We start from the raw sequence: 13,602 nt of genomic DNA, 5'->3' as shown, positions 1-13,602 counted from the left end.
ATGAGGCAGTTGTGATCCAGATAGAAAAGAAGACGGAGAGGTTAGCAAGCCCTCAGGAGGGATTCAATAAGCGTAGGGCCCTGGCTTAAATATCCTCCCTGTTTACGGCATCTGAGACCTGAAGAAGCTTTCATTCAATTAAGCCTCAGCCATTCGTCCGTCATCACACACAGTCTGTCTTCTCTTGTCTCTGCCATCCTCTCTGATCCCACTGACCTCCTCCCTCTCTCACAATTAGAAGGAAACCAGACAAATGTTCCCAGGGGGAAGCAGTACATCATGCCTCTGTTGCTCCACACACACAGAAGCAAGGGTTCAACATTAAGATTGAGACATCAAAATTTTCTGTTATACTGCCACAACCAATATGCATTAGTACAGAGGTTTACAAAAGTATTCTTTTTTATTATTATTATTGAAAGCTGGCTGGGTGGCAAAACAAAATAATTTGAAGCAATGAAATGGCTCCAACCGCAACAAATCATTCCTGATGTAATTGCCTTGTTTGAGTCGGGGTTGTAAAAATACAACAGCTGACAAATTCAGTATCGTTTCATCTCACGGCCATAAAGAGAAAAAGAAAAACCTAATTACACAAAAGAATAACTCTCCACTAAATTTAATTTAAATGATCTGGCCGTGGCACAGGTCCAAATGGAGTGTCCGCATTGCGTACGTCTGCACCGGGAGCTGGAAATGGGGCTTGACTCACTGACCCGGAGGGGGCGGGCGAGCTGGAGAGCTTGATCAGCAAGAGCTGAGAAGCCATAAAAGAGTTTGGATGAAACCTTTTAAGAGCTGGAGCAATTCCTCAAAGTGCTCCTTTTTTCATTTTCAATTTTGGAAAAGAGAATTATTTAAGAATTACTCCTTTGGAACGAAGAAACTATTTGTTAGAAAGTTCTGTCATTTAATAGAAAATGCCTTTTTGCATATTGATGAAAGATAAGCAGTTTGTTCATTTGAATATATTGAGAAAATAAATGTAAAAGCTCTGTTGTTAAGAAATGAAGTTTTAAGATCAAAATGTTTATAAAGTCCCTGCCAAAGGTAAAAATCGAAATTCAAACTACAACAAAAGCAGTATAAAAAAGCATTATTAGGTTGTTACTATGTTAAGACAACTATCAAAATATGAATATTGTTTTTGATATTGTTTACAAAGCATTTTCTAGTTCTTTTAATTTTTTTATTTAGGATTTTAAGTTGCCTCAATGGTGAGATTGTTGAAGATTTAAACTGTCCCAGATCTACAGCAGGTTTACATCATTATGCATCTAAATCAGATTCTTAAACTAATGTTCCAGATTCTTTCAAACAGTTTATGGAAATTAAAGTGAGTTTTTTAAATTGATCCGGGTATTTCTTAACTTAATGAGATTCTAATAAAGATAGAATCTCAGTTTCCGTTGGCAATTTGTAGGTCATGTCGCTTTGCTCTGCATTGGCTGCTTCTCTTGTTGATTCTTCTGTGCTGCTGCTGTTGGGTTGTGCAAGGACTCGGATTTGGTTGGTCATTTGTGGGAACTGATGTCTATTTGTTAGTTTGTCTTGGAAAGTAATGATTTGTGCAACATCTGATAAAAAAAAAGAACTGTTTCCCTCAGGCCATGTGGGGCATGTGAGACACTATGTGGTTTACACTCAAATGAAAGAGTCACAGATGATTGTTCCCATTTAGTATTTTAAAGCTAAATAAAAAGATGAATCTGTGTGCTGACTCCTGAGTGTTCACTATTTGCATAAAAAAATGATCACTTTAGTTTTGCTTGATTTTCAGCTTAAAAAAGTTACGGCAAATCCAAAAAAGTAATTATGTTTGATGCAAGAATGAGAAAGCCCAACTTTCTATAAATAAAATGACAACAGTCAAATTGCCATGATAGCTTTAATCCAAGATACAGTTATTTTCCAGATTATCTGCATCTTTGAAACAGCAGAACATACATTAAAACCTGATTTGATAGACACATAATCATTCATTCATGGTTAACAGAGGGAGCATTTTGATGGTTCATTTTCAAACGCTGCATGAACACTGTGCCTGTCATGTGGGGTACAACCAAAAGGTCAAAGTCTGAAGAGAGCAAATGTGTGAGTTTAAAATGCCTTAAGTGCACATTTTATGTTATGATCAATTATAGCATGCAGTTATGCTCAGTTTTTCAGAAATTTCAGTGGTGTGTAGTTTTCATTATCATCTCCAAGGTTCTGAGAAAGAAAAGGGATCATTCTAAACAGATTGATATGGAAATCTCTGGACTCATCATTGGACTCAACCATACTGCTTGTGTCGCTGCACAGATCCCGTGTTCCCCAGCTGACCACTCCAATCTGTGAAGAAGAAACAAATCTATCATCTCAGTCATTACTTTGATTGACCTGTTCTTTCTACTCCATGTTTATGATGATAAATTACTTTCTGCTCTTTACCTGGATTGTCCGCAGGTTGAAGTTCTTGAACACAGCACCGCCAGAATCCCCTGTCCCAAGAGTTTTCCACAGACAGAGTTACCAAACTGGACCACCATTGTTAATCATGTTGAAAAGAGATAAGAGTATACCCACCTTTGCATGCTATGTCTTCTCTTTGATATTCCTGACCACCAGTACACAAGAAGTTATCGGTCACAGCAACGCTTTCATCTTTTGTGGTGATTCCTGGTGCCATAAGGGCTTTTTCGATGCACAAATCTCTCTGCAATAAACCATTCAAGCATCAAAGAAATATAACGTTGGCAAACAAAGCATCTCATTTATATAAAACTTACGTTTTCATTAAGCTTGGCAAAAGCAGTTTTTTTTGCTACCAGCGGATCCTTCTTTGTTAGGAAACTGAGTTGCTCACGGGAATTCGTTAACAGGCGCTGCTCTGTTAATTCAGAACACAATCATTTGTAAAGGGCCTCCATTTTGACTCATATCATAACTTGACAGTCTTCCTCTATAAAACATTTTCTAAATGTATAAAATGCCTTGCTCCATGAGACTTCATTTTTTCAGAAAACCAAGGAAAGAAAGTGTGCCATCTTTAAAGAGCCATAGGGCTAATTTGTTGAAAAAAAAAACTATTTTCTTTTTTTAGAAAAAAGTTACACTTCAGAAAAACAAAGTTCAATGCAGTTCTTTGGCAGAAATATGTGTACATTCAATAGTAAGCTTTTGAAGTCTCTTTATTACAGTTTGCTGTAAACACAGGGTGAACAATTTTAAATCTCAGAATCATATTTTGAAGAGCTTCTTACCATACAGGTTGATAATATAATCTTGCATACATAATAATAATAATAGACTGAGTAAGTGTAGAAATTAACCTCAGAATGAGAAGAAATGCTCATAGAAGATTGCCTTTGTTTTGCATAACTGTAAATTAAGTTTTTGAAAGTTTACAACCTAACCAGGACAAAAATGATCTAAAGGTTATCACATTTCACATGATGGCTTTGCACCTCATGATAATAATGTGTCAGTAAGTAAGTTTCTTATGTTGTTTGAGTTGAGATATTTTGAATCAAAAAGTGATGTGGAAACAACATGCAGCCTCAACAATCAGGATGTTCTCACAATATTTTGCTATAATTGTGACCCATTCCTCCTAACAGATTCCTGGTGAATCGGCTTTCCTCAAACCTTTGAAAGTCTTTGGAAATGCGATCAGGCATTTTCAAAGCCTCTCAGAAGCAATGACTTTGTTTTTGTTACGGCCCTTTTTCTAAATGTTTTGGTGGTAAGTTTAGGGCCATTCTCAATTTGACAACATAAGACATAAGATTTTTTATTTGTCTTTATATTTCTAGAGCATAACGAAACTGTAGTGGTACCTGTGGTGATAAATATATAAATAGATAAAGTTTTAATCAGTCCTTAGGCTGCAGAAAATGGGTGTGAGTATGTGAAAGATCTATTTGTTCCCATGGTGTATGCTGATGCGATATTTCAACTTAATGTATTCCCTCCTTTTGCCAACTATTTTGTGAATTGGATCAGTCCCTTCTTTTGATTGCCATGATGTAGCACAAGGAAGCTAGGTGTGTTTCCTTGAAATGCATCTGCAGACGTATCTCCATTGAACTAAAATAATCATGAAGTGTTAATGCCTGATTTGAAGTGTACATAGCAAAGGAGCCAAACCCCCAGACCTTGTTGTTTGCATGTTGACTCGCCAACCAGGTTGAGAGCGTCGCTGGTCTCCTGGGTGCAGGGTATGCATATTGGTCTGAAAGAAATTTAGGTTTTTGAAGAAGGAATGTGAAAATTGCTAAATCAATAAAATAATCTAACTTTAGCCATATTATTTAAAGACAAAGATGTTAAATACCTTACAGAGTCAGAGATCTTCACTGGAATTTCCAGTCGGATAATGGCCAAGTCATAGTCATAAAACTCTGGCACGCCTTCTTTGACTTTGGCCGTTAAGTTAAACAATGGATGAAGCGTGAAACTTTTCACTCTTTTAACTGCATAAATAAAGATTGAGCATGTGCAATAATTAATTATACAAACTGATTAAAATAGTCAGAGAAATTTTGTTACAATGGTGTGTTCAAATAACAGTATAATAATCTATAATAAATGTCTAATTCTTCATATGATATTAAATGGCGACAAAATGGAAGCTTGTTTTGACAAAGTGAGAAGGAAAGTAATTGATATTTACCGCTGCTGCCCACTCCATCTTCAATTTCAACTGTTATATCCGCTACCTCATCTTCAAAGGTGAAGCAATGAGCAGCAGTCAGGACAAAGTCCGGCGACACCAGTGACCCAAGGCAAGATTTTCTTTTTTTTCCCTGAAGTTGTACAGAACAGACAGTGGACAAAGTGTATGCTGTTAAACCAACATGACGCTTTGCTAAAATAAAGATGTAACATAACTCTAACAGAACCATAAATAAACAGTGCTGCAACTGATACATTTTATGGCATTTTGATGCTGTTTTGCTGTACAATTAATTAACTAAATTGTTGAATTAGTCACCTGGTTAACAAACGCCAACCATGGATATTGTTTCTTTCTGCTTTCTCTATTTTCCAGGTTATCATAATCCTTGTGCAGGCCACACAGACCTACAACTTCACTTTCATCTGCAATAAGAAGAACAAATAAGAAACTCAAATACATGGTTAGTGTAAATAGTAAACAAACAGTATTTAGAAAACAAAAATAAATATTTAAACTGTTAAGGAATTAAAAAAACCCCCCACAAATTTAGAGCCTATTGCATTAAATTAAAATATTCCACTCAGGTCCCCTGAGGGGCTTCATCACATCCATCCCCATCAGAAGAAAACAGCTCTCTTCCTGACTACTTTGGGAAACTAGAGAACCATTCAGAGCCCCATTTAAGATCACTTACCTCCCCGAGCTAAATTAGTGTTAAATGAAGAATTACAGGAATTATACCAGCACACACACGCAGACACGCACGCAAACACATGCACATCACAGCTGACAAAAAAATAAAACAGAGGCTTTTTACAGCTTTCCCTTTTCAAAGTTGACTCACCAATTATTGAATCAAAGGTCTCCTTTAATTTTGATGGTTCTGGCATCCTGAAGTAATGATCTCCTCCTGTTCCTACAGTGAGTGGCTGCAGGTCGTCGTCAAAAATCACTTTCCCAATGGCGAAGATATAGATGTCTGCAAAACGGTGTTACTTTGTAAGTTTGTGTTTCATTTATATTGCAGATAGTAATGCACCCTGCAAAAGTATTCACACCCCTTTAACATTTTTAAATTAAATCACATTACAATAAACTTAAATGTATTTTCTTGAGATTTTACGCACCAATTCAAAATAGTGCATGATTGTGAAATTGTGGAAAGTGGTACACTGTTTTAAGCTCTTTTTAATACAAATGAATAACTAGAAAGTGATCAAACATATAATTCAAGCTCCCTGTGTCAATAATACTTACAACAGTGTACAACAGTATAATGAACAAACATGCTTTAGGGCTTAATTGTGAAGAGATTTATGTATGGGTCTTATTTTTTCATATCTTTTGCAGCATCATGGGAAGGTATTTTTTTAGAAGATACTGAGAACCTTGACTGATAGAAGGAGCAAAATATAGACCAATCTTTGAGGAAAACATTTTAGAAGTTGAAAGTATTGACTCAAGAGGGGTTGAGTACAAATGCAAGTTTTGGATTTCTTAAAGATTTTTGAAACACATGAACACTAAGCACTATTTTTTGTTAACCAGTCAAATAAAATCCCTATACAATACACAGAAGTTTTGGCTGAGACTTCATAAAGCAACAGTAAAATGTCTAGATCACCCAAGTCACGATGTTTAAAGGAGATTGGAATATGCTGAAAACTAAACTTACCAAGAAAGTCATCTCTTGCGCCAACGTGGTTCTTCACAGTGTGATTCATATAGACTGTGTTCTTTATTCTGGCAACAGTAGGCGCAGGAGAACCACCCATGTTATACGCACCTGTGGAAAAGGTCTTGCTTGTAAAAGTTTCAGATGTAAAAAACATACATTTATTGATATCCCTAAATATATGTGAAAATATGTCTTCTTTTAATGTTTTTGTTGATTTACAAAGTAACAAGAAAAGAAATGTCAGCAACAAAATCAGATGTCAAAATTGTTTTTAAATAAAATCACCGGTGCCACAATTATTTTTCAGAATCAGGTCTGAGGCTAGAGAAATGAGAAACACCTGAATAAGACAAGAAAATGTAACATTTTGTTGAAGATCTTGTCTGAGACTAAGTTTTAAAATAATAGAATTTATTTCAATACATTTTGCTTAATATGTAATCCCTTGGAACTTAAATGCATAGATTTTTTATTTTTTATTTGCATTGATCAAAGACTGAAAGAATAGGAAATTATTAACATTTTAAATCTATCATGAAACCAATAACTTGGCCGAGTTTTATGTCTTTAGCCGAAGGTACTGAAATATAGGAAATAGACTTTTTACCAAGGATATCAGTAAAATGTGGAAAGCAATGTGTGCAATATGTGTGATGTGGGCTTGTTACCATCTGTGAAAAGGATCAGGACATGCCGATGAGTTTTAAATCTCTCGTCTCCAGCTTGTCGCTTTATGTAAGCCATCTGTTTCTCAAAGTGTTTGAAGACCATGTTCAGATCTGTTCCAGTGTTTGTGTCTTTAAACCAAATGCCACAAAAACACAGATGTTAAAACAGAGTCCAGGCAGGTATTTAAAACCTTTTTATAACCATTATCTTGTGCTCGGGGTAGACTCACTTCCTGCTTCAAACTTTTTTAGGTCTTCTATGACTTTATTAAGTTCCACTGTGGCATTGAAAAAATTGTGAATGTTGACGACCTGGTATAATTTAGATGAGAAGAAAACGATTTCGTAGTTTGGAGAGACACTGAAGGAGGCGATCTGTGGAAAACAGCAACAGTTGAAGTGCGGCGGACACATCTTTATGAGCAGAAATTAACTTGAACAATTGCTGTGAAATACTTTGTTAATCCCACGTGCCTGATACTTTAAATTGCTTATGGTAGTTATTCTATAGAGAAAGCTATGCATTTATCAGCTGGGTGCTTTTCCAGAAGCGGACTTTGACAGCGGGCCAAGGGCCTTGTGCCAAGGAACATCAGTCAAGATTATGATTTGTAATTCATAATTAAATTTACCTCTAATGGGCTGCTGCTGTGGCAGCCAAAGGGAACAAGAAACTGTATGTCAAATGAGCCTATAAGTGCATGGAAGCACTGAATAAAAGCTTCACACACAATCAGACCCGATTGAGTATTTTTAGAAAGACGGATTCTCATTTACATGTAAAAATTGTCTACTCTGTGCTATAACATGTCTTTTGATTAATTTCATAGATTGAATAAATGTCCAGGCATAGTAGCACTAACTGCTATGTTTCTAACCTTCTTTAAGAGCTCAGCAAATTTATTGCCAGCACCCATCAACAGCAGTCTGTGGTCTCACCCTGTGAGCATCCTCAGACCCCTAAACTCCACCCGCAATCAGCAGAGCCATCACAGAATAACTGCCGTCCAAGCACTATGCTGCTGAGTCTCTGCACACTCAGCGCATCGTAAGGCAGAGGGAGCTCTAAGGCAATTGACCTTTCCATTAGAAAATAATATAAAACTTTTAATATGACCGGCTGATGACACCTAAATGTCTCTGTCTTTAGCGCAATTTTTTTAATGAACAGTAAAGTTTATGATGCCGATCATTATTGTGGACTGCACAAATGCTTTGTGAATTTATTCTATCACCATGGGGATTTTTGCACTGCAAATTTAAAAAGGGGTGATGCAAGGAAAGTAAATATTTTGTGAATTTGGAATGCCTACAGTTGTGCAGGGAAAAGGAATATCTTTTAAATTATTCTGCTGCTGAAGAAATGTTTTAAGGTCATAAATACTGCTATTTTTACGTGTGGGTTTTCATTTTGTCTTCCAGCATCCTCATAGTTATTTTTATTTCAGACAGGAATATTCCTCATAGGTTTTTGTCACATTTGTTTTCTCTCCTAAAAATATAACTGACATCTTTTTTTCTTGAAGACATCCTTACCTTTTCAATCAGAGTTATGACAGCGTCTCTTGCTGTCTTAAAATGGTCTTTTTCTATGCTTTCAGAAATGTCCACACCTATGTAGATGTTGAGAGTCCCATTTTTTGAAATCCTGATTGATCTCCCTTCTTGGGTATCATCTGTGTAACAAGAGGTTTTATGAAAGAGCCACATTCATACAGTTGTTTTACCTATGCAATCAAGAATAATTAGCAATAAATATATTTTTTTCATGCCATATGTCATGTCACTCTTAGTCATGTTTAACAAAAGTTGAGGTACTTGTTTCTAAGACATTGCAGTTGTAGTTTCAAATATTGTCATAAAATAAAGTCCAGGAACTTACCAAGAGATTGTGTAGAGGTGAGAGTGCCTTTAATCGCACTTCCAAATGATTCTGCAACCTCACGTGGGGTATCAAATGTGTGCTTGTCTGAAAGAAGTAGCAGCAAAATAAAACACAATTTAATTCAATTGGTCTTTTCAAAAAAGGTGTGCATGAAAGTTGGCTAGTCCACTGGCCTATTCCTGTGTTGACCCTTTTCAACTACGTCATTAATTATTGCAGGCACCATGACGGACATCGGAAGTGAGGGACGGGAGCATTGAACATAGTGACTGAAATTGTTTTCCAAAATTGTTTTTGCCAGTTTATTCATAGCTTCTACTTAGACTTAGACTTGTACTTTATTGATCCCTTGGGAAGACTCCCTCAGGAAATTAAAGTTACCAGCAGCTTACAGGCAGAAAAGTGGCACACAGTAAGTATATGCAAAAGAATACAAAAAAATACAAATTAAATACAAGGAACACAGTAAATGTAATAAGAATATAAATACAAAACAAAGAATATAAATACAACACAAAAGGAAAATATAGCAATTTGGTGGATAGATTGACCAGTGATATGGTATTGCACTGTATGGTTAGGAGTAGTTTTCACATTTGTAGAAAACTACTCCTTCCTCCCTCTGTCCTGTGTCACCTCCCACCCCCCAATGAGGAGTTGTACAGTCTGAAGGCGTGGGGGACAAAGGAGTTCTTGAATCTATTGGTCCGGCACTTGGGAAGCAGCAGTCTGTCACTGAACAGGCTCCTCTGGCTGCTGATGACGGCGTGTAGAGGGTGGCTGCTCTAGTCAATCTAATTTGTCTGTGAACATAACACACCAGGTTTGGGCTCACAGACGGCGATATTTGTAAAAGTTGGAAATAGCTTAGAAACCGACCCAAACCTCCTCCCTCCTGACATGTTAATCAAGTTAATGACTGCCTGAATTCACGCCATGGTTTATATCACTTGTCATTACGTCCCGTACAGTGGCACAGTCTTAAAAACGTACAAAAGGCAAGATGCTAATCAGTTTTATATATAATTACCAGTGACCATGGTATTATCTCCATGGTTACTAATGGTTAGACACATACCTTCCCCATAGTTGAAATTTTTCTAATCATAGTTACCTGTAAAGTATATGAATGTTCATCTTCTTACCTTGTAAAGAAGTGTTTGATGCAAATGTGTGATAACACGGAAGGCTGACAGTCATTATTGTTATTGACAGCAACTTTCCATTGTCGCCATATCTTTCCTCATTAAAAGTTATAAGATAAAATGACATGTTTGATTTCTGTCCTTGTCTGTTGGTGCAGGGCCCTGTGACCAGTTTTAAAGTGAGATCAACTAAAGAGAAGCATTATGAGGCTACCAATCTGTTTTTAGACTAGTTTTAAAGGAGTGCATTTCCGTCATGGTGGAGTTCTGGAGAGCGTGACGTCACATGCAAAAGGTCAACAGGTCAATCTTTATTTAGTTCAGAGGACTCTAAAGCACTTCGCATTCATGCAGTCATTCACATGACGATTTTAACAAGATGACTTCATTTTAAAGGAGTAATAATAATAATTATTAATATAAAATTAACAGATCTTACAGTAGCATGCTGGCTCTGTCCCGGTCCACTGTCCGTTCTCCAGACACACCCTTTCTTTGGAGCCCACCAAAAACAGTTCGCCATTGCAGATGTATGTCACTTTGTCATCAATCTCAAACATATTTCCTGCTCTTGAGGCTCCAGGTGGGATTCCAGGATCAGGACAGGCAGAACCGGCTGGGAAAAACCAGAAATGAAACTCAGTCCCTGACTGTTATTTCTAAAAAGAAAAGGAAGGTTTGAAGTCTTATTTCCTGAAATGTATTGGTGTAGTGTATTCTCTATTACATTTATCTACATGTTTTCAACCTTAATCGTCCTCAGTTTCCTGGCACCATTTTTGAAAGCTGCATTAATAAGGATAGTGACTTCTTCTTTGTTTTCCGATTGTAGTAGCGATTGTTTGTTAAACCAAACATCCAAAAAAAAGTTCCATCCGCCACTGACCCCAGTGCCTCATAGTACTGGGGTCAGTGCCTCATAGGTCTTTTACTGACCCCAGTAAAAGGTCTTTTACTGACCCCAGTAAAAGGTCTTTTGCTGACCCCAGTAAAAGGTCTTTTGCTGACCCCAGTAAAAGGTCTTTTGCTGACCCCAGTAAAAGGTCTTTTGCTGACCCCAGTAAAAGGTCTTTTGCTGACCCCAGTAAAAGGTCTTTTACTGACCCCAGTAAAAGGTCTTTTACTGACCCCAGTAAAAGGTCTTTTACTGACCCCAGTAAAAGGTCTTTTGTGACCTTTTACTGGGGTCAGTGCCTCATAGTGGCACTGACCCCAGATGCAGGCGAAAGAAGTTTAAGGTGCAAACTTGATGATTGTCTTGGTAGCTTTTATTTTCCTTTTATGCAAGCAATTACAATTATCCAACTTTTCTTTGTTCTCCTACCTCTCTTGCACTGGTAAAAACCATAGGCCCCAAACCCAAATGCCTGCTGGTCCTTTACCAGGCCCCTACATTTATAGAACGTGGACTGACCCACCTTACTTCCTGTCTGGTTTACAAATAATAAAAAATAGAAAAAAATAAGAAAACGAAGCAAAAAATAAAATCATTTATTAACCTGCAAATAAACTCTGTAAATAATGCAAAAATTAAAAGTTTAAGAATAAACTAACAAAATTCAAATGGATAAAGAAATAAAGAAGAAATAGCTCCAACAAAGATGTTATCACATCAAAAGGTCTCAAATACTGATTCTTAGCCCATTTAATTCACTCCTTACACATGGGTTTGTTCCATATGAAAAATCTCTACACAACCAAAAAGTAAACAAAGCAAAACAAAGCAAAAAACAATGAAATGTTGCTCAACACTTACAGTCACGGCTGCAGATTGGAGTGGAGCCACTCCACTTCCCATTTGGTAAGCAAATTCGTTTGGATGATCCTCTCAGTGTGTATCCAGAGTAACACTCATATGAAGTCTCATTCCCCACAAAGTACTGGACCTCAAGAGGAAAGACGTCTCCATTCTCCAGAACATTAGGATCAGGGCATTCAACAACTTCAGGAAAATCAACAAAAAGGAGTCAGAGTTGTTACTTTGATGAAGCCTGGCGTAAATTATGAATTATGAAAGTTGTGGTGCTCACGTTTGCATTTCTGTGGCATAAACCTCTTGGGTGCTGGTTTCCAGGAGCCGTTTGGCTGGCAGATGCGGGTCAAAGCAGGGTACGGGTAGTACCCATCGTTACAGCTGTAGATGAGTAAGCTCCCGCTTGTCAACTCCTTGGTCAGTGTAAAATTACCACCCTGGATTTCTATACCATTGGGTGTGCAATCACAAAGAACCTCAGCACCTAAGCAAAAAGATAAACGTTTTTGGTTTTTGGTTCAGAGTTTATGTTTTTGTGTTTAATTAAAAAAAAAAACAGGCACACAACTACATGGTGTATGCTTCACTGTATGGAATGGATTTCACCCAAGGAAAGGTTGAAGTTCCATTATAATATAATATAATATAATATAATATAATATAATATAATATAATATAATATAATATAATATAATATAATATAATATAATATAATATAATATAATATAATATAATATAATATAATATAATATAATATAATATAATATAAGATAATATAATATAATATGAGCACCTTAATCTATAACATTGAAGTGAAATATTGTGTGAAATATTTTCTATATTAATTCTTGTCTTTTTATTATTTATTTATGTATTTGTTACTTTTTCAGTTTCTCTAAAATATATATATGTATTTATTAAACATTTGCACTTCAAAATTCTTTTTACATAAAAGTTAATAATAATAATAATAATAATAATAATAATAATAATAATAATAATAATAATAATAATAATAATAATAATAATAATAATAATAATAATAATGTTATTTCCTATTAATATTATCATTGGTGATCGATTGCCAAAAACAACTGAACTTGTGAACCTGTTCATATGTTCGTAGGTTCACAGGTAAACCTATGAACCTGCATTCATAGGTTTACCAGGATACTGTAATCTTCAGTATTTTAACAGTAATGTTCACTGAATGAATAAACATTTTTTCTGGTTAAATATGTTAGAACCTTATGCTAACTTTTTTTGTACTTAAATCAAGGATGTTAATTTTCCAGGCACATGATGATCATTCCATAATTCCAGAATCTGACTTTTTAAATTTGTAAAATAAACTTTTAGGCTCTGATGATGTCCAACAAATTTCACACATTTCACTCTAATGTACAAGAGAGACACCTGGACAGTCCTGAAAACCTGGAGTTATAAACAAATTAACATGCAGGTATTGCATGTTAATGATAAATTCTTACCAAAACTGAGGAGACACAAGAGTGCAGCATACCAGCTCCAGTTGCTCGAAGCCCCCATGTTTCAGTCTGAGAGAATAAACTGGAAATGTGATAAAATGGCAGGAATATCTAATTTATTTCAGAGTGAATGAGCTACAAGTGGGGTGGAGGTACAAGAACAAAAAAACTAGTCTGTTACTCATTACCTGTGTGAGCAGTAAAATGAGATCAATATGTGTGTTTCCCCAAAACTTTTCAGTTTAGAGTACTTTGTTTAAAGTGCGTGCCCAAATACAACAAAGAAAAAAAGGATAACTCGTAAAAAATAAAAATCAAGATGG

General features: G+C 36.0%; 1 protein-coding gene across 1 annotated transcript; it reads right to left on the bottom strand.

Annotated features, from left to right (window-relative positions):
• Window positions 1-1,869: 1,869 nt before the first annotated feature.
• On the bottom strand, window positions 1,870-13,414 carry LOC129368830 (complement factor B-like). Its single transcript, XM_055043983.1, has 18 exons — window positions 13,283-13,414; window positions 12,070-12,276; window positions 11,796-11,981; window positions 10,479-10,655; window positions 8,892-8,978; window positions 8,546-8,685; window positions 7,240-7,384; window positions 7,010-7,138; window positions 6,339-6,449; window positions 5,508-5,642; window positions 4,979-5,085; window positions 4,658-4,790; window positions 4,319-4,457; window positions 4,140-4,216; window positions 2,772-2,872; window positions 2,569-2,698; window positions 2,434-2,483; window positions 1,870-2,334 (listed from the first exon to the last, which is right to left on the bottom strand). Exons 1-18 carry the CDS (start codon window positions 13,338-13,340, stop codon window positions 2,158-2,160), a joined length of 2,289 nt encoding a protein of 762 aa, XP_054899958.1. The 5' UTR covers window positions 13,341-13,414; the 3' UTR covers window positions 1,870-2,157.
• Between the last annotated feature and the right edge of the window lie 188 nt (window positions 13,415-13,602).

Source organism: Poeciliopsis prolifica, unplaced genomic scaffold (genome assembly GCF_027474105.1).
Source record: "Poeciliopsis prolifica strain line A6 unplaced genomic scaffold, Auburn_PproV2 SCAFFOLD019, whole genome shotgun sequence".
In the NCBI taxonomy this organism is placed as follows: Eukaryota; Metazoa; Chordata; class Actinopteri; order Cyprinodontiformes; family Poeciliidae; genus Poeciliopsis; species Poeciliopsis prolifica.
This window is presented reverse-complemented; position numbering and strand designations above follow the sequence as displayed.